General features: G+C 31.3%; 3 protein-coding genes across 8 annotated transcripts; 2 read left to right on the forward strand and 1 right to left on the reverse strand.

Annotated features, from left to right (window-relative positions):
- The first annotated feature begins 1357 nt into the window (after window positions 1-1357).
- LOC124823832 (pentatricopeptide repeat-containing protein At4g18975, chloroplastic-like) lies at window positions 1358-4404 on the forward strand. 3 transcript variants are annotated; one of them, XM_088100497.1, is made up of 7 exons: window positions 1400-1487; window positions 1608-1667; window positions 1759-1851; window positions 1974-2117; window positions 2664-2876; window positions 3678-3867; window positions 4150-4404. In XM_088100497.1, the coding sequence occupies exons 1-7, from the start codon at window positions 1452-1454 to the stop codon at window positions 4338-4340; spliced, it is 927 nt and encodes a 308-aa protein (XP_087956623.1). In that variant the 5' UTR covers window positions 1400-1451; the 3' UTR covers window positions 4341-4404. The 3 variants fall into 3 exon arrangements, with proteins under 3 accessions (XP_087956624.1, XP_087956623.1, XP_087956625.1); XM_088100499.1 differs by having other exon boundaries at window positions 1431-1487; window positions 1566-1667; XM_088100498.1 differs by having other exon boundaries at window positions 1358-1487; window positions 1566-1667; window positions 3678-4359.
- Window positions 4405-4549: 145 nt separating this feature from the next.
- LOC124823831 (flavin-containing monooxygenase FMO GS-OX-like 4) lies at window positions 4550-8052 on the reverse strand. The gene is made up of 7 exons (XM_088100496.1): window positions 7387-8052; window positions 6873-6943; window positions 5886-6038; window positions 5718-5800; window positions 5438-5573; window positions 5151-5324; window positions 4550-4817 (listed from the first exon to the last, which is right to left on the reverse strand). Exons 1-7 carry the CDS (start codon window positions 7946-7948, stop codon window positions 4635-4637), a joined length of 1362 nt encoding a protein of 453 aa, XP_087956622.1. The 5' UTR covers window positions 7949-8052; the 3' UTR covers window positions 4550-4634.
- Window positions 8053-15813: 7761 nt separating this feature from the next.
- On the forward strand, window positions 15814-22278 carry LOC124819517 (adenine phosphoribosyltransferase 4-like). Of its 4 annotated transcripts, none has more exons than XM_088100443.1 (6): window positions 15814-15982; window positions 16207-16317; window positions 20015-20107; window positions 20672-20821; window positions 21509-21567; window positions 22003-22278. In XM_088100443.1, the coding sequence occupies exons 1-6, from the start codon at window positions 15901-15903 to the stop codon at window positions 22060-22062; spliced, it is 555 nt and encodes a 184-aa protein (XP_087956569.1). In that variant the 5' UTR covers window positions 15814-15900; the 3' UTR covers window positions 22063-22278. The 4 variants fall into 4 exon arrangements, with proteins under 4 accessions (XP_087956569.1, XP_087956570.1, XP_087956568.1 ...); XM_088100444.1 differs by having other exon boundaries at window positions 15839-16083; XM_088100442.1 differs by lacking the exons at window positions 15814-15982; window positions 16207-16317; window positions 22003-22278 and adding exons at window positions 18282-18717; window positions 21716-21876.
- The last annotated feature ends 541 nt before the right edge of the window (window positions 22279-22819 follow it).

Genomic DNA, 22819 nt, shown 5'->3' on the forward strand with positions numbered 1-22819 from the left:
TATATATATATATATATATATATATATATATATATATATATATATATATATATATATATATATATATATATATATATATATATATATATATATATTAAATTAGTGGAATTTTGACAATATTAAATTGGTGGATTCCACCCAAAGTCTAAAATGTTTTATATGTTAAAATTTATTATAACAATTAAATTAAAAGTGAAACTTACTTAAAAAATAGACATTATTTGTAGAGTTTTTAGCAATAACAATAGAACGCGAGAAGTGTATTTTTAATCATTTTCTTTTCTTTCCATTCATTCTTTTATGAACATTCCCACTTTCTATCCAGAGTAACAAATACACCCAGACAATAATTAGATTGATTGTGATTGAACTTCTGATTCATTCGGATCTTTTGCCATATAATATAAATTACATGATGATATATGTATTTTGATGCATATAAAAATATTTTATTGAAAATAAATAGATTTGTGTAATTAAAATAATAATGATTAAAATTAATATTGAAAGTCATAATTTAAAAACTGACATCGCCTGAATAACAATAACATAAAATTTAAATGATAGTGTTTTGTACTTTTCAACTTCTAGTATGTGTTTGCATGAGTGAACTATATTGTCAGTTGATTTGGAGTTTTTTTTTTCAGTTTTTTTTCGTGTTTGAATGTGTCTATTTGAAAGTGAGTGTGACAGTGGATTATGAGATATTTGAATGCGTCTATTATTATTATTTTATTTCTATTTTTATTATTTTTATTATTTAATATAATTATTATAATTATAGGAATAATATATTAATAATTAAAATTTAAATATATATTAAATAATATCAAAATATTAAATTAAATTACATTATTATTAAATTTTAAATTTAAAAACAAAACTTAAAAAAATTGTTAAATAAATTTTGAAATGCTTTATGTTAACATAGATCCGTTTAATATAATTTAATATATTTAAATATATTAAATCAGATTTTATATTATTATTATTATTAATTATTACTATTATTATAAAATTTAAACAAAAATTAAATTCAAAAATAAAATTTAAGAAAAATGTTAAATGAATTTTGAAATATGTCATGTTTTCTAAAATTTTCAAATTTATTTTATTTTTTAATCGGATTTTGAAATTTCTTAAATTCTTTAATTGAATTAAAAAATTTGTTGTTGAAGGTAGACGGATTTTCAAATCCATTTAAGATTTACATGTATTTCAAAAATATTTATTGAAGGGCATTTTTGGTAATTTTATAAGTGCAGGAAGAAGTTTTGGAGGTGGAGAGAGAAACATCCATCTTATTTTTTTCTTTATAAATTTCGGTTACCCAAAAATATGGAATGGGCCAAATGGATTTGGGCCAGAGTGCGTGGAGGAAGAAAGGAGAGGGGGAAGAAGGAGAGAAAGGCGGGTTCAGTTGGTTGAGGCCGTCACCACCGCGAAGCACCATGTGGAGGTTAAGGTCACCTCGAATCTCTCATCTGGTGAGTCTGTCTTTCTCTCTTTATCCCGTCGCTTTTCGTAATCCCCTCCATTTTCATTAGTGTGACTTCGTTCATCAGGTTGGTAGATTGAGTCAAATTAACATACTAAGTGATGTGAAGGTGCAGCACCATCGTTGCTGTCAAACTGTGGTGTCGCCTCCTCCATCGAGTTTGCAACAGGTTTGTATCTGTTCGTCGTTCATAGTTTGTTACCGCCCATGCTTAATGCCGTTACCGTTATATAAATCCAATTAACTTCCCTCCCTCGCAGACAAAATATGATCCTCCTGACACCGTAGTTCCGAGGAGTTATATTGGGGAAAACGTATCCAGAAAAGATAGGACCAAATATCTTTACTCTACAGTAAGTATATAATCATGATAATAGATTTATGTGGCTTGCTTCATATTTAGATGTTGGTGTTTTAAGGTGCAAACCAGGTGAGTGAAACTGAATTTGTTTTTTTAATAATAATAATAATGCAGCTTCTTGAACTCAACGACAGTAAGGATGCTGTTTATGGTGCTCTTGATGCATGGGTTGCGTGGGAGCAAAGCTTCCCCATCGCCTCATTGAAAAGAATATTGAATTCCCTCGAGAAGGAGCAGCAGTGGCATAGGGTTGTGCAGGTAGCACTACTATCTACTTTATCTTCTTCTTTTATGCATTATCTTTGTCAATATGAACTGTGTCTAATAGTGGTTCAAGTTGCCCATCTGATATCTGACCAATTAATCTGCATGAAACAGTCGTTGTACCTTACGAGAAAACTGTTGTTCATCTACCATTTTATTTTATTTTCTTCTATAAGTCTTTACTGAGAAGTTTTGTCCAAAAAAGACCTATGTGCCTTTCTTTTCTAGTGATTCTGTTGGTTGTTTGGTGCTTAAAAAAATGTCTAGCATGCTATGAAATTATCAATTTTGTAAAGTGCACTTAATATTTACATAACCAGTAATTTCTTTGTGCTTGTAGACGATTTTTGTAGTCTGTTTCTTTAAAGTATTCAATTTATCCATTTGTTGCTTTCTTTCTTTTGTCGATAAAGTTATGTGATCTGTAAGCATGTCAGTTTAGGATTTTTTGTGAATTTTGAGTCAGAAAAAGATGTCATTTTAGTTTACCTCAGTAGTACTGTTAGTAAATTACTCAGGTTGTTTAATATTCTATCCAAGGTAATTAAATGGATGCTGAGCAAAGGGCAGGGGATGACAATGGGAACGTATGGTCAATTGATACGAGCTTTAGATATGGACCAAAGAGTGGAAGAAGCCCACAAATTCTGGGAAATGAAAATTGGTTCTGATTTGCATTCAGTTCCTTGGCAAGTATGTCATGTCATGATATCTGTATATTACCGAAACAACATGCTGGAAGATCTTGTTAAGGTAAGACTTCATTATTTATGACATTTCTTATGTTTCCAATTTGTGATATGTCATTTGTATAATTTTTTCAATGTGTTTCTTTGCTTGGCTGTGTGATACTTCTGAACATTCTTATGCCGAAATGGAATTGGAAATTTTGGCTTTTGATAGATTCCATTCCGATGGTGTTGATTAATCTATGTAGTTGACTTCAGAACAAATCTGGGTTATTGTTGTATGCTAATATTAATCTGCAGTGTGTTCCCTTCTAAAATGTCCACAATTTTGGTGTATGCTTTACTTGATTTTTTTTATGGGATAAATCTCTCAGTAGCAAGTAGCAAGCAGCAAGAGAGAATTTAAATAATTCAAAATCATCATTTGCAGTATACATTCAATTTTAGTTTCTGATCTTCATTTGGAGTTTTATGTTTTGCATTGTACTTCCCATTTTTCTCTTCAAAACGTTAACCGGTAGAATCTGGACTGAAATTATGAAGCAGTTTGAAAAGATGAATACTCATCACGGAGGATATTACAAAAACTTGTCTGTCATTAATAAATAATAATAATAATATTATTATTATTATTATTTGAACGTAGATTAGATGAACAGCAAATATTACTTTACCCAGTCATTTCTTCTGAAGAAAAAAAATCAGGTAACTTATTTATATTAGTTTTGGTGGACTGAGGTTGTCAGCTTGCATATTGTAGTAAGATCAGAGATATTGTTTGCATCCTGTTCGACAGTTACATATAACTTGTAGTTAAATTAACTAACAATTAACCTTCTCTTCATTTTCCTTTGCTTATGAAAAGCTTTTCAAGGGGCTGGAAGCTTTTGATCGAAAACCGCGGGATAAATCTATTATTCAGAAAGTGGCAAATGCATATGAGATGTTAGGCTTAGTTAAAGAGAAAGAGAAGGTACTGGCAAAATATAGCCATCTCTTCACAGAGGAAGGACCAACTAAACCGCATAGAAGGAACTCATTTGAGTCAAAGAAAGGTATGCATCATACCTCAGAAAAACCACGTCAAAGGCAATCTAGAAATGTTTCGTCTGAGGAGAAGTAGAAGTCAGGAAGTCAGATGTTATTCTTTCACATCGATAAAATTGTTCGGTTAAGGTTAAAACAGTGCAAGACCAGAGTTTTCAGAGTTCAGCTGCACTCCTACGCAAAAACTCGTTTCAGAAGAAATGCTTTTAGTTATTCCTGCTCATCCGTTGGATATTCTGAAGAAGCTGTTTGGTTTTTTGACTGATGCGATTCTGCTAATTCTGTCGCAGGAAGAACAAAAAGATTCCCAGCTGGATATTACATTTCATGTGTACTATTTTCTGATGACTTGATATATTCTGGTATGATAGCCCCATGTGCGGGAAGCCTACCAAAGATAGAAGCTCGCGTCACCTTGGGGAAACGGAACCAAACGTATGTCTGCACTAGACGTCAAAAGCTGTTCTATGTTATAAAATAGTTTCTTCTTTTTGTTTGGATAGGTTAATTTAGGCAAAAGAAATGAGAAAAAGAAGCTGTTCCAAGTTTGGTGCACGATTTATAGTTTAACTAGTAATGCATGCCACGTAGCTATTATCGGATGAAATAACTAGTGATTACATTTCCATCGCATGCTATTAACGCATGAATTTGTAGAAGCGTTCCGAACACGTAATTTTGTAATCACTGTTAAATATAAAAGTTTCTGCTCTTAAAAATGACGCCCTGAAGTTGATTTTACAATCATTATTCGTGAAAACTGAATCAGGAAACATCAGATCAGATAATTGGCAAAATCCTGTTCAGCTTGCTGAACCAAATCATCATCCTCCCACTCGTCACGGTAAGAGTCGGGTCGCAAGGCCCTGTTCTTACCTGTGGCCAAGTACATTTGTTTTCTCCATTCTTCAACATAAGGAAATCCACACTGATCCGCAATCCAATCATTGTATTCCCACTGTAATATTCAATTCCAAAGACCTGTGAGATCTTGTCTATATGGAGATTTTGTCGACTACACTGAGACTTTTCACTCACATGTTCGTAAATATTTTTCCGACAACCTCGATACTTTCTATACCAAGACATATCTATAAATCAATCTTAAACATATCCGTATAATCAAGTAAGTTCTCATTCATTTTTAAATCCTAATTAAAGACTGGATCAAGAAAACATAAATGGGAAACTCCAGATTTAAAAAAATGTTATAACTTGATAGTTTCCTTAAACTCACTCAGATTAATATATCTAAGATAAAAGGCACTAGCCAAAAAGGTTAAAAAAGCACCTGAAGAAGGCCCATGTTATGAGTGTAACGCTTAGGTGTCCCAGAGGCTTCAAGCGATGAGTAGAAAGCTTCAATATCTTCTAACATCTCCTCCTTCGAAGGAAGTGCAATGCGGTTAGACAAAACTGCAGCTATCCACTTGCTCTGCAACTCGAACATAGGGAAGGGAACAATCTGCTGACATACACGCATTACTATTAAAGCAACTTATGAAAATAAAGAGGTTTAAGATCTTTCTTTCAAGGAAAGGACGATAATAAAGAAGAACCATGGACATGGGAAACAACCTTCCAAGGCAATCCAACAAATGAAAGCCATGGAGCCAAGGCTGGTGGAAAAACATGTTTGTAGAGTGGTCCTACACGGTTGTCATCAACAGTCACCTCCCCGTTGGTTTCAAGAAAAGGAAACTCATACTTATATCTGGAAAAGGAACAAACGGACGTCAATAGTGCTTATTAGAGAGTGGAATATGATTTCTACTTTTTCAAAAACTACTTATATAACACTTTGAAGATTATTTTGGAGAGTAATAACCAAAATATTTATAGAGAGTACTCATAGTACCCTGTGCAATGTATGATGAAGTCAGCAGCAACTGCATTTCCATCTTTAAAAACCACTGTACCATCTTCATGAACACTGTCAACCTGCATAGATTAACAAATACTACCTTCAGCTAACCATTCTAAAGAACAGTTGTGGCCATTTACAAGAAAGTAATCCCATTCTCACCATAGAATGAAGCCACATGTTTTCATGGCCATGCATTTTTCCTAGCTTATCTTCTTCAAGAGACCAAGCTGCAATGTGGACTTCTTTAGCAACCGTTGCGATATCTCGAGAGATATCAACCGCACTCGAGGAGTTACCAATTAGAACTACAACCTGCTCAACCCCGAACAAACAGACTTAGTCATAACACATCAAAATATAGGTCAATATCATGATTATCAATTGCCAAGTTCTCGTTGGAATTTTTTTATTCAGATAAATTAAAAAGATTGATCACCTCTCATATATGAATTCTCTATGTATAAGAGACATGATAGTAATTTTTTATGATAGTAATTCTCTATATATGATAATTTGATAATTCAATTAATAATAAAAAATAAATATAATTAAATATTAATAAATATGTAAAAACTTATCACTTATTTTTTTGTATTTTTAAACAATAGCCTTAGGTAATTTTATACTCGGAAGAGTTTTTAATTTTTAAAAATTTAAACTAAAGTAAAATAAAAATAAATCTATCATAAATTCTAAAAAAGAAATCCAATCATTTTTATCTAAAAAAATCTAAATAATGTGTCACAATCCACGTCCCGTAATTCTTTTTAAAAGATCAAAGTGTTTCATTTAATTTGACCTTAAATAAATTGTGACATTAAATTTCTAAGGTATACTAATATTTCCATACAAATTTCATTATTTGAGAGAAAATATATTTTTGATGGAAATCCCGCAAATTTTCTTCACATTTTTCTTGGCACAGACATCCATACATTTATTATCATCAAACTAAAGTATTATCTGATCATTTGGACATACATAAATGAAATATAAAAAACAGAGAATATAGAAAAACTAAACTTTAGAGGAACTAGAAAGTATTAAACGAAAATTATAGAAAAAAAAAGAAGAAAAAAAAACTCTTTCAGCTATGCATAACACACAGACATTCAGAATCGAAGAAAGAGTTAATACAGCACATACTTTATCTTGATATGGCTCAGGTCTTCTATAATTATGGCTATGAAGCTGCTTTCCCGGCCACACGTTAATACCTGTAAAGGTTCTACACTGTAAAATGAAGCAAAAAATAGGAACTATTAAAAGTATAAATATTCTGTGGATACTTTAGCATTCTGCAGTTTACTCGATTTAACATTTCATGATATTTTTAAATTCGATGAAATTGACGGATCCAGTTATTGAAAATTTTATACTTTAAAAAGAAAACATCTATTTTTTTTTAATACAGTGAATTTAAAAAATAATGTCAACCTTTTTTATTAGGATTATTATACTCGGTGACTATTCAAATACTTAATAAATATATAAAAAAATTAGAAGGATAAAATAAAGAATTTTGAAATACTTAATAACAATTTTGACAGGAGATACATGTAGACGTGAGGAGAAATGAGTAAAAATTTAATGTATCAATGAAATGTAAAAAAGAATACAAAAGTGGAATTGTACTAATAATAAAGGGAAGAGAAGTAACCAGGGATATGAGGAAGACGAGGCTTAACATAATGTCCGTTGCAAACGATAACGGCGTCGTAAATCTCGTCCACAGGATCAGCATTCCGAGATGCTGACGTCACCCTCCACTTTCCACCCTTATCCAATCCTGCGAACACCACTTCCGTTCCAAACCGCACCAGTTCATTGATTTCAAAACGAGCTGCGAAATCTTGCAAATACATCAAAACCTCTCTGTGTCCGGGGAACCTTCTAGAATCCCTCCCTTTCTCCTCCCTCTTCTTGAAAGGGTAATCTCGGAAACCCATGCTCTCCCGAGGCAGATTAGTTCGGAGCGAATCGTACAGACTCGAGTGGACAATGTTCCGCTTCGGGTTCAAACCTATCGGATCTGATTCCACTTCCGGAGTATACACCCACGTGCCTCCAACTTCGTCTCCTCGCTCGAAAACCACCACCCGGTGCCCTTCACCTCGGAGCTCGCGTGCCGCCACAAGACCGGTGGCGCCGGCACCAATCACTGCCACGTGGCGCGACGTGAGAAGCGGAGCAGTGCTAGACATAATTGATTTGACTGGCATGCCTTGCTTTTGTGGTTTCCAATGAATCAGAGCATCACGTTACCCACAGCAATACAGAGTAATGCTCCCTGCTGTTCTTTCGGTTTTATGAGAAGATATATTTCTTTAATAAATTATAAATTCTTGATCAAGATTTATCTTGTTTGGATTTATTTGAACAGAACCAATGCATTAATGCCTTTGATTAATTTCACAACATTTTAATACGTCATGTCATTCGTGAATATGTTAATATTTATGATTATTATTATCTACGTAAATAATATTAAAATATTATCAAAAAATATTCTAAAAAGTATTATTATTCATATATATATATACGTATAATTTTCCTTGAAAATACAAATTCAATTTTACTTTTATAACAAATTTTCAAAACTTCATACTTTTTAAAACTTATTTAGTTTATTTGAAAAATTGTATTGTTTTTCTTAAAAAAGGAATTTCATATATAAGTTTTTTCTTAAATTAAAGAAATTTGGCATGTTAGATCACATTCTGCAGTGATTATCTTTTTCAAAATTTTGTTTCTTTTAAGTTGAGAATTTCATTATAAGTACCAGAAGATATGCTTATAACCTAATTAAATTGTGCTTATATAGAGCTTAGTTGGATAAATGATTTTAAATTGAAGAAATATAAATTCAGAAAACATTTATATGAATCATCAAAAGGGTGAGATTGATTAGCAGAAACCTTCAAACATTGTCATATGTTGTCATACAATGCTTTTTTTGGGTACTGCATCATATGTTGTCATAGTGTTTTTTTTTTTTAACACTGTTTATGCATGGTTGGATTATCAATGATGACTTAAATTATGAAGAAAAAGAAAACGCTTTTGTGTTTTAACTGCAGGATTGTGTCTTGTCCTACCCAGTTTTTTTTTTCTATTTACATGTAAATTCCTTAATTAATTCAATGAATAAAATGAAGAGGCAGCTTCCACAAGCTGTGAGGCCACCTTTGTTTTTATTTGTTTGGTGTTTTGTTAACTTTGGAAATTTGGGTTGTGTAGCTTCTGGACCATTTTTTCTCTTTGCACCCCCATAAAAATTTTAATTCCCAAATTATCCATCATTAAAAACATAATACAATTCTTGTATTTTTTTTTTTCAAATATTTTCTGAACTGGATGATACAGAAGGTATATATTCAGATTGAAAAAATTTATATCTAATTTGGAAAGCATAAAACTTCATTCCAGATTTGATTTGATGTTTTGAAAGCTATTTCTAAATCTAAAAATATCTTTAAGAAGACTTCATTTTAAAAATATTTCAATATTCAAATTGAAATATTTTCCTGTTTTAGCATTTGTACATGGAAAGTCCGCTTATTCACATAACATGTTAATTAGTCTATCTGGTTTTACTAGAATCTATGCGTTGCATAAATATCTAATTAGTCTTTTTGTTTGGCCTAGACTAAAGGTTATATAGTTAGGTTAATTTTGATACTAACATTCACAGAGTCTTGAAATCTCATGTTAAGTTTAATATCAAGGAAGTAGTTCTCACATAATTTCTAGTAGGGATGAGAGGATAAAGGAATAGGCTTTATTAACTCAATTATTTTTAAAGAAAAAATTACTGTCATATTTAAGGTATATTAGTACTTTGTATTATTTTAATATCAATTAATTAAATTTTATAAAAAAAGATAACAAAGTAAAAGTTATATTATCACATTAAAATGTATATTTTTGTTTTTTTTAAAATCCATTCCATGTAATATTTATATTATGATGTTGATGAAGATGAAGAATGGAAAGGAATTGTTTTAATGTTGCATTTAATAGCTTCCTGAAGATGAAAATAATGAAGATTCATCCCAGAAATAATGATGGAAGTGTTTGTGCTGAGTGCTTTGTTATGTATTAATTTCTACCTTTCTTGACCATTAGATTAGATGGTGATGGTTTTGTATGATAGAGGCATTGGAGTGCTCATATAAAAAAAAAGAAAAAAAAAAAAAAATATATATATATATATATATATATATATATATCTGTGTGTTGTGTGTGTGTGTGTGTGTGTGTGTGTGTGTGTGTGTGTGTGTGTGTGTGTGTGTGTGTGTGTGTGTGTGTGTGTGTGTGTGTGTGTGTGTGTGTGTGTGTGTGTGTGTGTGTGTGTGTGTGTGTGTGTGTGTGTGTGTGTGTGTGTGTGTGTGTGTGTGTGTGTGTGTGTGTGTGTGTGTGTGTGTGTGTGTGTGTGTGTGTGTGTGTGTGTGTGTGTGTGTGTGTGTGTGTGTGTGTGTGTGTGTGTGTGTGTGTGTGTGTGTGTGTGTGTGTGTGTGTGTGTGTGTGTGTGTGTGTGTGTGTGTGTGTGTGTGTGTGTGTGTGTGTGTGTGTGTTTATTTAATTAATATTTTGAAGTGTTAAATTACTCTATCATAATTAATTATTAAAATTTAATTAATAAATTTTAACTATTTAAGTTTAAATTGTATTATAAATATATGCATCATTCAAAATAATATAAAACAATGTTTTTAAATTGTTTTTAAATTTTTAAAAATAGTGTTAATGGGTTAGTTAGTCCAATTCCACCTCTTTTTCGTCCTACTTAATATTTACAATTCTAACTAAATTTTACTTAACAACTTTTTCTAGTCTTCTTTTTCGGAAATTAAAACATTTTAATCAACATATGCTATAGAGTGTAAATGTAAGTTTATTTAAAACTATATCATATGCGTTTTAAATGTACTCTCTATATGTAACATTTTCTTTTATTATTATTAAGGTAGTATTTTGTTAAATATTTTACCTGTCTTTTTTAAGTATTTATTTAACTTCAATTTTAAAATTAATTATTTCAATAGCACTTAAAATTATATTTAACTTAAGTTTCTACAGGGATACCTACTTCTTTGTTTGGACTAGTAGTAGTGGAGTGACTGCCTCAAGCATTTTAATTCGTGGAACGGATGACAGTATGATAAACGCACACACTCACATTCACCTTCCAAATTAATAATGAATAAACGCACACTTTTATATACGTATAGTATTTATATACCAATTTTCTTAGAAAAGAAGTTTTTCTTTACTTTAAAAATAGTGGGAGAGAAAAGGAAGATTAATCACGTGATGACAAAAAAATATATTTGTTCAATGTTTTAATCACATTATAGTAATTTAAGTATCACTTAGCATTATTATTATTTTATTCATTTAAACTAGAAAAACTTAACGTTTTGTTATTATTTTAGTTCTTTCGTATTAACTTAAATTTTTATATAAGTTAATTTCTCAAAAAATATAATTTTAAATAAGATCACATATCAAAGCAAAACTTTTGCATAGCCATGCCCATAATTTATCTATTTTTATCATCTTTTGCAAGCCAAGTAAAACGCAAAATATCTTCTTCGTTTCTCTGAGACTAATAAATAAAATATATATTCAAGTAAAACTTAAACTAAATTATTAATATAATTTACGTTTTTAACAAAATAATATCTATTTAAATCAATTTCATTAAAAAATAAAGATTTGTTGATCTCCAACTTGTATTTAGTTAAGATCTGAAACCAATATATTTTAAACTTTTTTCACGTGAATCAGTTTGACCAGAACACAGACTAGACGCATAATAAGATAAAACGATAATACTTGTAATCATTTATATTTATATATTATAGTTTCATCTTATTTCTGATAAATTATTATATTATAAAAAAACATATAAGAGTAAATTTTAATAGAATATTTTTTTCGAAGCAGATTTTCTGTACAATTTTACTATGAAGAACAGAGGAAGTGAGGTGAGATAATATAATAAAGAAAAAGACGCTTAAAAGATCTCCCACTGCAGTAATTTAAATATGTTTCTTTTATCCGTGAGGGATTTTGTCCCCGAGTAAGAATTTATTTAAAGGGTAGCAGTAAAATTGGACGTGGTATTAATAAAATAGTGCATAATAGCAGAGAAGGAACAGAGAAGGAACAGAGAAAAGAACAGAGAAAAGAAGGTCTTTTTGATGAAAAGATGAAGTGGAAGTTGGGGTCAGACATCTGTGAGATGAAGGGTCTTATTTTAAGAGGAAAAACGAGTAACATGGCCGACCATAGTTAACTATTGAAGGGGACAAAATGGAAGACTACTCCCCACTGCAATTTGCAACATTTTCTTCAACTTGCATAAATCAAATCCATCTCTCTCATTTTATTTCATATTCTATTCCATGCCAACCTCATTTCTTCCCAAAATACCATACTCTTTCAGTATCCACTACATACCACAATTTTCACCCTTGATATCTTTTTCTTTTTTTCTCTTATACAACTACCATTCTCCAACGTTGTTTTCATTATTACTTTCTAGTCACTTGTATTTTTAACTCAATTCAAGCCATTCTTCAAGCCAACCTCCACTCTCTATCGTTTTTTTTACTTATCTATTAAAATAAATTTTAGTATTTATTATTGTTCAAATTGTTTAATTAATGTCAGTAAAATTTAAATCTAACTCAATCTCACAAAATTATTTATAAAATGAAATCTATATATTTTAAATTGCCTTTATGTCTAATTGATTGAAAATTTCAATCATTAACAATGTACTGTATAGCTAGACGATCGCACCACTGAAGAGGGCGGTCAACTACATATACTTGAATCCTCGAATTTGAACAAAACAAGATGAAGGTCATCGGACCAAGTGAAGTTAGAGGTCAAATGGACAATCTTAGCAACTAAGTACTTCTTAAAAAACATCGCAAATCAAGGTTAAAGGTACGTATCAATTAAGTGTCATGGCTAAGATTAACCTTATTTCAGAAACTATAAATAGAAGTAAAAGGTAAAAAATAAATGATCACATTTATTGTGAATTTAAAATTTTATTCTAATTCTTGTCCAAATTAATTACATACCTAAACATATGAGTATTTTTAATAAGTACCTGAATCGGTTTGGAACGTTTACAAAACATAATTTAGACTAAGACAAATATAGTTACTTATGTAACTAAAAAGAGTAAAATTGTGAAGATGTATTATGTAAAATTAGTTGACTTTATATCCCACGGAATCACATATAACAGAAGTGAACAGAAGAAAAAGAGGGGAGGAAAGTTGAAAGTAAGGTAAGGTTTTTCGGGAAAAGAAAATGTGCAGAATGGATGAAGAAAAGCGTGGTGATGAGAAAAGTTTCCATGAGATATATACATTGGATGCTGTCCTTTAAAATGCATAGGAATCTAGAACTAAAATCTTGCATTGAATTTTTTTGAAGATCTTCTTATCATTATATTCAGCGTCGCATCATTAGCGTCCTTTGGAAATATGATATTCTTTTTCCAGTGTGGTTCGACTCTTACGGAAATGGAATGATGGGTTGAGATGAATAATATTAGAAGCAGTATGAGATATAAGATAGAAAGATATAAAGTAAAGTTGTGGTGTGTGTGCATCATCATTCGCCATGCTAATATTTTCTCAACCACCAGAAATGCTTTGCTTTCGTGGTGGGTCCAATATCCTCTCACAATCTTTATATATTTATGTATGTTCCTCCAAACTTATGCACCCAAACATGCCATTGCACTTCGGGCCATCTTCACTTTCGAATCCATTAATTATGGCAGATCAGCAAATCTCACAAATTAACTTCCACCAAAATTTTCACTCTAAATTCTTCTTTTTCGCTCCCCATTTCAACACTTATTTCATTTTCACCTCCAAATTAGATTGGATAATTAATCAACACGAAGACAGAGATATCAACTACAACTTTTTTAGGTTCAATCCAAACAGATCATAATCGGTGTTTATGGTAAACGGTTGAAGCAAGATAACAGAGATTCAATGTTGGAAATTTCAGTAGGTTTAAGTTTAACATTAAATAAAAAATGAAAAAAATAAAATATTATATAAAGATAGAAGATTAATTAACTTATTATTTTAAAATTTTACATAAAAAATTATGTAAATTTTTTATATAGCTAAACTCAAATCGTCTTAATGTTAAGAACTAAATATCATTGACTTGGAAAGTAACGTTTATGAAAAAAAAAAAACAATTTATTTCTTTAAAATATCATTGAAACACAGCTTACCAATGATTGTAACTACCCGCAATAACTATGAACCTGTCATTGCCCTTATCACTATTTTCTGTTTTCATTGTTTTTTATTTAACATGTGCCCTTTTATGTCTGTATAGAACCTTATGTGCAGAACTAATATATCTTCATTTCATCTACACATTTTATGTTTTTATTTTATTTTAAAATCACAATATCCAAAATTTTATAATATTTTTCTATTAAGTATGTAACAAACAGGACAGATAAACCCATTATCTAATCAAAATAACTGTGCACTTATTAATATTTTTTTAACTTTATTGTAGTATTTTTTTTTCACGTAAATGAATAATTTGTATTATTTTTTAATATTACTTTTCAAACTATAGACTACATATATCTAGTATAAATCCTAATACATATAATTTATTTAAATAAATATATGAATTAAAATTAATATGAAAATTAAACTCTGACTTATTAGAATAGGATAATACAATAAAAAAAATACGAATATAACAAAGAAAACGTTTGTATTTCTGTCGGCGTGATATCTAAAATCAAATCAATATATTTAGGTAAAAGAAAAATATAATAAAATATACAATTTTTCATTTATAAGCTATCGGTACTGTGTATAACTAGAAGAATCAATTTTTTTTTCTAACATCCGATTTTCCCTTGCAAACTTTGTTTCTTTCTAATTCTGCTGTTTTTAGAAAGAAAATAGAGTGTAAGAACCACGTTGAAAATAAACAGCCTTTTATTGTTCCTGATGATTACAATCTTTTATTCATTATTTGAAACAAAAGACCATTGTTTAATTGAAAAAGTTGATACTATTAAAAACGGCATGAAAGGTCTCAAAGGATGTTTTTTTTGGTTATGTGAGTGAATATTTCAATATTTCTAAAGTAAGATATTATATAAATACATGTATATAAAATTTGGAAAATTATAAGAAAAAATTAATAGCTTGAGGTGTATATAGAGAGTGCCTTCATTTTAAAAGATACTATCGCACTCAAAATAATAAATGATACTTGAATAACACACATGGAGAAAAAATATATATTAATGAATATTGGTATGTATTAAAAAAGAAGACAAATATTAATGAGGTGTTTAAAAATAACAAAGTCTCTATCATTCGTAGAGTGATACGAAATAAAATTTATGAATTAAAACTATTTCGAATTTCACGCGTTCAACTAAAATGAAATTAGCAGTATTAAGGAAAAGAGAAAGTCAAGCATTGAAGAGGGGAAACAATAGAAAAAGAAATTAGGTAAATAATTGTGGTATGGATACAGATACACATCTGACAAAGCAATTGGTTGGATTAAATACAAAATTAATTAGTATTATTTTGACTACAAAATAAAAGCACTTTTAAGGTTTTTCATTCAATAAACACGAGACATATTTCTTATATTTTTTAAGATTTATGGGCAATACTCTTACAACATGAAAGATACATAGAAAAATCCCAGAATATATATTATATGGTTTTATATACGCCATTCCCCTCTGGACAATGACTATCAAATTTTAAAAGTCTTTCATACCCTGAATAAATCCTGACCATAGTGTGTGCATTTTTTTAAAAGATCGCAATCTTATTTGAGAGTTTCACCACACAGTGGAACAAATAGCGACGTCACACGTCAATTTGTATTTAAGACATTTTTTTTATTAAATTTTACACTGCCAGTAACTTTATTTGAATATGAATGTGTTTCAAAATATTTTGAATATTCCCTTTTTGCACACAAATTGCTTGCTAGATGTGTGTATCTTCGACAACGCATTCTCTCTCTATAAATATCTGGGTCATGCTCTTCTCTTTCTTGTGTTCCTTTCCCATTCTTCTCTGTACTGTAGTACTCAAAACTCACTCCCCCACTTATATATACAATGTCGGCTTACAAAGACCAGGATCCTCGTCTTCATGGCATCAAAACTAAGATTCGTGTCGTCCCAAATTTCCCCAAATCCGGTTCCTTTTCTCCCTATTTAATCTTCTTTTTCTTCTTCGTCTCCTTCCTTTTTAACGATGTTTTTTGGACTTAGAAAACGAACGACATCGGATTCGCTGAGGTTTTGAATTCATATTTCGTTTCGGTTCCGTTTTCCAGTTTCTAGAAAGCTAGATAGGCTTGAGAGTGTTTTTTTTCTTGCTTTTACTTTCCATTCTAATTGTTTGTTTGGTTGCAATGACAGGTATTATGTTCCAAGACATTACTACTCTATTGCTTGATCCGAAAGCATTTAAGGACACAATCGATTTGTTCGTCGAGAGATACAAGGGCAAAAACATTTCTGTTGTTGCAGGTAAACAAAAGGAAAAAAAAACACTGTTCTTTTACTTTTGAAAAAAAAAAAATGGATCAACATTGAAAAAGTTGATGTGATTTTGGGTTAGCTTGAAGAAGGTGGTGGGGTCCAGGGTGAGGAGAAATTTGGGGAGAGTATGCAGTAATGGTGTGGTTGTGCTTCTGAATGGTTTTGAGGGACATTATGGAATGGAAGTCACTGTGGGTTCTGAGAGTGGTATTTTGGGTTTGACTATGTTGTCTTAGTGGAAGAAATGGACATCTCCACTCTCTAATGGCTGCTTTTGGCATGTGTATGAAAATATCATGCATGGCTGAAAATGATTGGCTGAGTTCTTTAGGGTATTCTATGGTTTTAGAGAAAAAACGTAATTTTTTAAAATACTTACTGTGTTTGTTATTCTTTTACATGTTTTTCCTCATCTTTTATTTCTCATTTTCATTTTTACTAGGTTTATTTATATATTCTCAAACAAAGAGGACCCAAGAGTAAAGAACGCGAAATAAATGTCACTAAAAAATTACACCAGAGTTAAAAATATAGTTAATTAAAAAAGCATATAAAATATCGGTAGTACCTACTACTTTTATTTTTCATATTTTTTTGTTTATGTTAAATCATATATGATATTTTTAAATAAAATATAAGAGCTAGAGTGTTACTTTACAAATATACAAAATAGTTATCATTTAAATACGAGAAAGGTGTTATTTATTTTAAGGTTAGATATGAGCGTTTTTCTATAAAATTGCTCTAAAAGTTTGTGTTTTTTTTTCTTTTTAAATTAGAGAAAACATTGTTTGAAAAAAGAAAAGTTCAATATTTTTATTATACAAAGCATATAAAATTCATTCCTTTTCTTATTTCACCGTGACCCTTTTCACTAAACAAAACATTAAAGAGGTTCTGATTGCTATAGATTTCTACACAAAATTTCCTTCTTAAAATTTGGGTTCACATTTACCCTTCTTGGAATTCTCAACAATCTTGTTGCTGTTGAGGGTTCTGTGTTCCAATATTTTTAAAATCGAGCATTGTTGTTATCTAGAGAAAAATATTGTTCTGATGCAAAATTGGCTGTGACAGTAACCTCGATTTTCATCTAAATGGCACATTCCTTTAGTAGGTATCTTGTTTGTGTATGCTAAGAATTACTCATTCACTCTTTTCAGTTTTAGAATGTTTGAATGAGCATTTATAAGAAATTAGAATGTATAACACTGTGGCACAGGAGCAACCATTCAATATTGCTTAAAAGTCAATTTTCTTCTATTGTGATTTTAGTGCTTCTTCATTCTAATGCTTGTGCATGCTCAAATTTATAGGATTCATTATAGAAAAACATAATCGGACAAGAGTCGAATATACAAATTTACACTCTCAATTTCACTTTCTCTACTCTCATGTCCAGATTTAATGGTGTTTACTATGTACCATTTATAAAAAAAAAAAATAACCCATTATATCTCAGTGTAAATATTTATGAGCCCTACCTGTCAGAAATATCAAATCCGAATCTGAACCCAATAAGTTTTCATCTTATTATAACCATTTCTTGTTGTCCACAAAACTTTTTAATTGTTCCCGCTTTTTATAATATATGATTTACAACGTAGATAAGCGAAAGGTCTTTGCTTGTTTGTGAATTTTTTGAACATGTTTTGTTGTTTTGTTAAAAATAAATTCAATAATGATGATTATACACAATAATGGGTATTTTGTATTATATTATTGAAATATATTACTGATTTGTAGTTGTTTGTATTATTGAAATAGGTGTAAATTAGTTTTAGTATTTAGATATTTTTATTTTTTGATTTTAAAATATAATTAAAATATAAAGTAGAAATATGAAATGGATAACGGATAGATAATTTGTCATTATTACTTAAAAAACAACTTTTATATTGAACAAATTTTTGTATACAATGTGGTTGTGGAGTATCCATTAGTTTGGCGCAATTAATGTACTTTAACCTAGGATTATCGAATTAGAAAATACTATTGAAAGCTAAAATAGAAGGTTAATTTAGAAAAATAAGATGACGGAACTGTACCCATGCTTCCGATTCAACGCACTGATTACCATTCTGAAATATGAAATTCTGTTGTTCGTGGAGATGTGCCTGGATCCAATTTGCATGGAGAAAAACCACCATTGGTCATCGCTTCCAACTTGTGCAAAGTGGACCCGCATGACGCATGTTTCAACTCCCTCTTCTCTTTTTTTCTCCCTTCTACTGTTGTCTTTCGTTTGTGGGTTCCTCCATTTCACTCTTGTTTTTTGTTTACTATTTATTTACTTGATTGTTTTTTTCTCTATCCTGTGGCACTTTCCTGTTCCTTTCTACGTTACTAAACCCTTGGTAAAACTTGAGCGTCACTTTATAGGTGCAGGTGAGGAACTGCTACTAGTTCTGTACTACGCCACTGTGCGTCGTGCTTGGTTTTCTCGCTTTTGTGTCTCCTCTGTGTGTGTGTTGCGTTGTTGCAGCTTTTTTCTGCTTTAAACCTTTTCCCCCCGACATGACCAGATATGCTGGAGGGTTTAGTGTGATATGTCGAGGAGGACATGCTGTATGCTATGAAACTGGGGCTATTATGGGTTGAGTTCTGTTCTGTCTGATTCGGTGCCTTGGGATGGATGTTGTAGCGATGCAAACTTTTTTTATTGGTTAGAACAAAGATTAGATTGGAGGCCCCATTTATCACTGTCTGATTTTGTGTACAGTTTAGGGGTAAATTGAAATCTGAATTGCTTGTAGGTCCTTTGCACCGGTTTTGGTTCTTTATGTATGATTAGAAAATGAAACACAATGCAATCGGGTTGGGTGTCACTTGTCTTTTTTCATTTGCATTAGGATTTGTCTTTGTGTGGTTATTTGGGTTTTCTAGAATGTGGATATATATATATATATATATGAAATGTGAGACATTTCCGGAAGCTTCTCTTCAATTATAGAGTCCAGCATTATCACGTATTACCTATCCGCATTATTGTGGATTGGTAACTGTATTAATAGGCCCTTTAGCAACTGGCACTGTTATATATTAAATCTGTTGCTATTGTTTTTTCGACTTTTGGGTGTTTGCTTCTGTTTTGAGAATAAGGTGATTCCGATTATCCCCTCTACTGTTATTTATTTATTTTATTTCTTTTCTTTCTTTTTACATGGGGGAGGTGGGTGGGGGAGTGTTGAGGTGAGCGTGCTTGAATAAGGCTGCATCTTTTTTACCAGAAGGCCTTAGTTACTTCTGGCAATGGCAACCTATGACTAGCGCCGATGTGGTTTTGATCCTCTTGTGTATAACTAATTCTCAATCTGTCACAATCTTTCTCATTCACTTTTATTTATATCCTTTACTGGTTTTATAGGGTTTTAGATTGGAATTCTTAGTCAAATTCTGACATCCGTTATGGTCACATTCTCTATGCATTATATATCATTTGTCTAATTCATGTTATTTAATGATAAATTTTGAAGATGATGATACTAACATTTAAGATTCCCTGGTACCACTTCAAAGCAAATTTTCGATCATATATTACGTCGTTTGTTCCTTTTGGGTTTAGCATGTAATGTAGCACTTTGTTACTAATACACGGTTCCTTGATGGTGTTGAACTACATGTCATTTGCAATAGCGCCTGTATTGTCGCTTATGTGGTTCTGATGAATAATTATGTTATGTAGGAATTGAAGCTCGAGGTTTTATTTTTGGTCCTCCCATTGCACTGGCTATAGGAGCAAAGTTCGTTCCTTTGAGGAAACCAAAGAAGTTGCCTGGTACAATTTAGTGCCTATTTAAAAGATCTTACTTTCATTTCCATGTTGATTGTATCACTCGTTCTTTAACATTTCTCATTCGGTTCATCATCGATTCACGGTTTAACTAACCTACTTGGCATGTACTGATATTTAGTATATTTAAGAGAAAGTATTTGTTTGTTGTGTTTCAACCTAGCAAATATGTGGTAAATCTAGAATTATGCAGTTTATGTTATTTACTTATGTGATGCTCGTCCTGATTAGTATCCAGAGTTTCATTGTGATGATTTTTGCTCACTATAAAGTGTAGTCTACAAATTATTGTTAAGTGATGATGTGCAGTCTTTAGACTTTTTAGCCCCTTGATCACCCTCTTTCGTTCTGTATCTTTTTTCCTTTTATAATCTGCCTTCCAGGTCATCTAAAATGAGACCATGACTAAATTGGAACAAATTTTGAATAAGTGCTTCAATAAATTGCTCTTGAAATGTTGCTCCGGCTTTGTCAAGGTTTGGCTGAGATTGTTACTATAAATTGTTTATTTTCTAGTTTTATTCTAACAAAAGCTTCCCTCAATGCCAGGAAAAGTTATTTCCCAAGAATATATTCTTGAATATGGAAGGGACTGTCTTGAGATGCATGTTGGAGCTGTTGAATCTGGTGAACGTGCTTTAGTGGTTGATGATTTGATTGCAACGGGAGGAACACTCTGTGCAGCTATGGATTTGCTAGGTGAGTTCCTGTGAAGAAATCTTGTCATAAATGGACATTTATTGTAACATTGATGGACATTTATTTTATCAGAACATGACATTGTTTTACATGTTGGTGATCTATTAATTTGTTCAACCACACCATTGAAAGTTGCTCTGGCCCCAAGATCTTTCTCTGTAGTTCATTTGTTTCAGTCTATCTTTTGTCAGCAGGGATTTTTTCCCTGGCACTGACTCTTATTTATCATTTTGAAATAGAAAGGAAAAACCTAGATTGTGTGTTTGAATTTCCTTTAGAAATCTTCCAACAGATATTCAACACAACTCGTCCTCTCACATGGTATCAATAAATCAAACACGCACCAAAGTATGCACATTAGGATTAACAGTGTGTATTACTTCACGATTCATGCTCTTACTCGAATCATTAGTGCATAAAGAGATTCATTTTATTAACTGACTAAAAGAATTTCACGGATAAAGTAGATCCCAGTGTTGTTCATTTATTGAATTTGAATGCATGAACTAGGATCGTTATTACGCCACAGTAATGTGTTTCTTTGGATCACTATGCGTCCCTAGCTGTATTTATTACACTTTTAGCTGCACATCTGCTCAAGTACCTCAGTTTAAACATCTTTATTATTTCCCCAAGATAATGTCATTTTTGGATTTTGATTATATTGCTGTCTTTGCTGTCATTTAGAACGTGTGGGAGCAGAAGTAGTGGAGTGTGCATGCGTAATTGAATTACCGGAAATGAAGGTATGGATCCTCTTATCTAGATGTCGGGTCATGTTCAAATCTTGTATCCTTATCTCTCCTAATAAATATCAGATAGGACTCAATCACTCATAGGAGAGAGATGACTCAACATTTGAATATGACCTTGTCACGTTTCTGTTTTTCATAGACTACTGGTTGCTAGCTGCAAGCCTAGTTTGGCATGGTAGGTTTGATTTCCATTAAATTTTGTTTGGTTGCCTAGATAACGAAAATATCTGATGCACTTTATATAGTTTGGGTACATGTATGTATGTTTTAAATTTAAAGCTGGTCCCTTTTGAACTGTGATTTGTCTTGTTTGTTGTAGAAGTGTTGTGTAATTTTGGTTCAGCCTAAAAGAGGTTGTGTGTATTAGTAGTAGTGGTTGAGTGTGGAGCGATGATTGTTGATGATTTATTGGGAATTACGTGACAGGGTCGTGAGCGTTTGAACGGGAAGCCATTGTACGTGTTGGTGGAATATAAGGAGAAATGAAGTGATGATGTGATGAGTAAGGTAGGTTGGAGGCAAAGAATATATTTTAAGATGATGTGTGTCTCTCTGTGGGTGCTTTCCCATTTGGATTCCCATCTTTGCTTCGAGTAGGAACGATCAAATCAAATTAATGCATTTCTGTGACCCACTCTTTGGGCCTCACCTTCGCTTCCCCACCCCTTTTTCAAATAAAATTTTACATCTTTGCCTATGACATCCATCCTCCTTGTACATATTTTTACTTCTCCACGTTTTGTAACATGCATTGCTTCTGTCACTAATCATCAGCCTCGCCCAGTTTTGTTTCTGCCAGAAGAATACCACTTTAAAACAACACACTTTGTAACAGGTAACAGGTAACAGGTAATAACTTAAGAGGTTGGAAAACATTTTCACTCTAAACCCAGGGGCCATTGTTTCCTGTAAAAAGGGCAATGGATCTTCTGCAGTTTAGAAAAAAAAGGCACACAGTTTCATAAAAGTATATCAGACTACTACCTTTTTCTTTTGGGTGTGCTTTGTTCGAAGGGGTGATTCCTCGTAATAATCAAACCTTAAAAGGTTTTCTAAATGCTTTTCGTTTCGTATATAGTGATGTTTGAATCTCATTTTTTTGTCTTTCACACATTGTTAAGATAACTTGCTTTAACTAAACTAAATAATATATGTAAACTAAAATGATGGATAATGATACTTTGATAATATTATTTAGTAACATTTTAACATAATTCACGTGTTATTTTGTGATTGGTTTAAA

Source organism: Vigna umbellata, chromosome 10 (genome assembly GCF_029865625.1).
Source record: "Vigna umbellata cultivar VRB3 chromosome 10, Vumbellata_1.0, whole genome shotgun sequence".
In the NCBI taxonomy this organism is placed as follows: domain Eukaryota; kingdom Viridiplantae; phylum Streptophyta; class Magnoliopsida; order Fabales; family Fabaceae; genus Vigna; species Vigna umbellata.

Excerpts from the sequence above, each read along its gene's own strand:
- LOC124823832 (XM_088100499.1), top strand. The coding sequence starts at position 1,452 with ATGTGGAGGTTAAGGTCACCTCGAATCTCTCATCTG. Across the intron at positions 1,488-1,565 it reads CACCTCGAATCTCTCATCTG|GTTGGTAGATTGAGTCAAAT; the intron begins GTGAGTCTGTCT and ends TTCGTTCATCAG. Across the intron at positions 1,668-1,758 it reads CTCCATCGAGTTTGCAACAG|ACAAAATATGATCCTCCTGA; the intron begins GTTTGTATCTGT and ends CCTCCCTCGCAG.
- LOC124823831 (XM_088100496.1), bottom strand. The coding sequence starts at position 7,948 with ATGCCAGTCAAATCAATTATGTCTAGCACTGCTCCGCTTCTCACGTCG. Across the intron at positions 5,574-5,717 it reads TTCATCATACATTGCACAGG|ATATAAGTATGAGTTTCCTT; the intron begins GTACTATGAGTA and ends TTCCTTTTCCAG. Across the intron at positions 5,325-5,437 it reads TTGTTGGATTGCCTTGGAAG|ATTGTTCCCTTCCCTATGTT; the intron begins GTTGTTTCCCAT and ends GTATGTCAGCAG.
- LOC124819517 (XM_047291058.2), top strand. The coding sequence starts at position 18,363 with ATGACGGAACTGTACCCATGCTTCCGATTCAACGCACTGATTACCATT. Across the intron at positions 18,718-20,014 it reads GCGTCACTTTATAGGTGCAG|GAATTGAAGCTCGAGGTTTT; the intron begins GTGAGGAACTGC and ends TATGTTATGTAG. Across the intron at positions 20,822-21,508 it reads TGCAGCTATGGATTTGCTAG|AACGTGTGGGAGCAGAAGTA; the intron begins GTGAGTTCCTGT and ends GCTGTCATTTAG.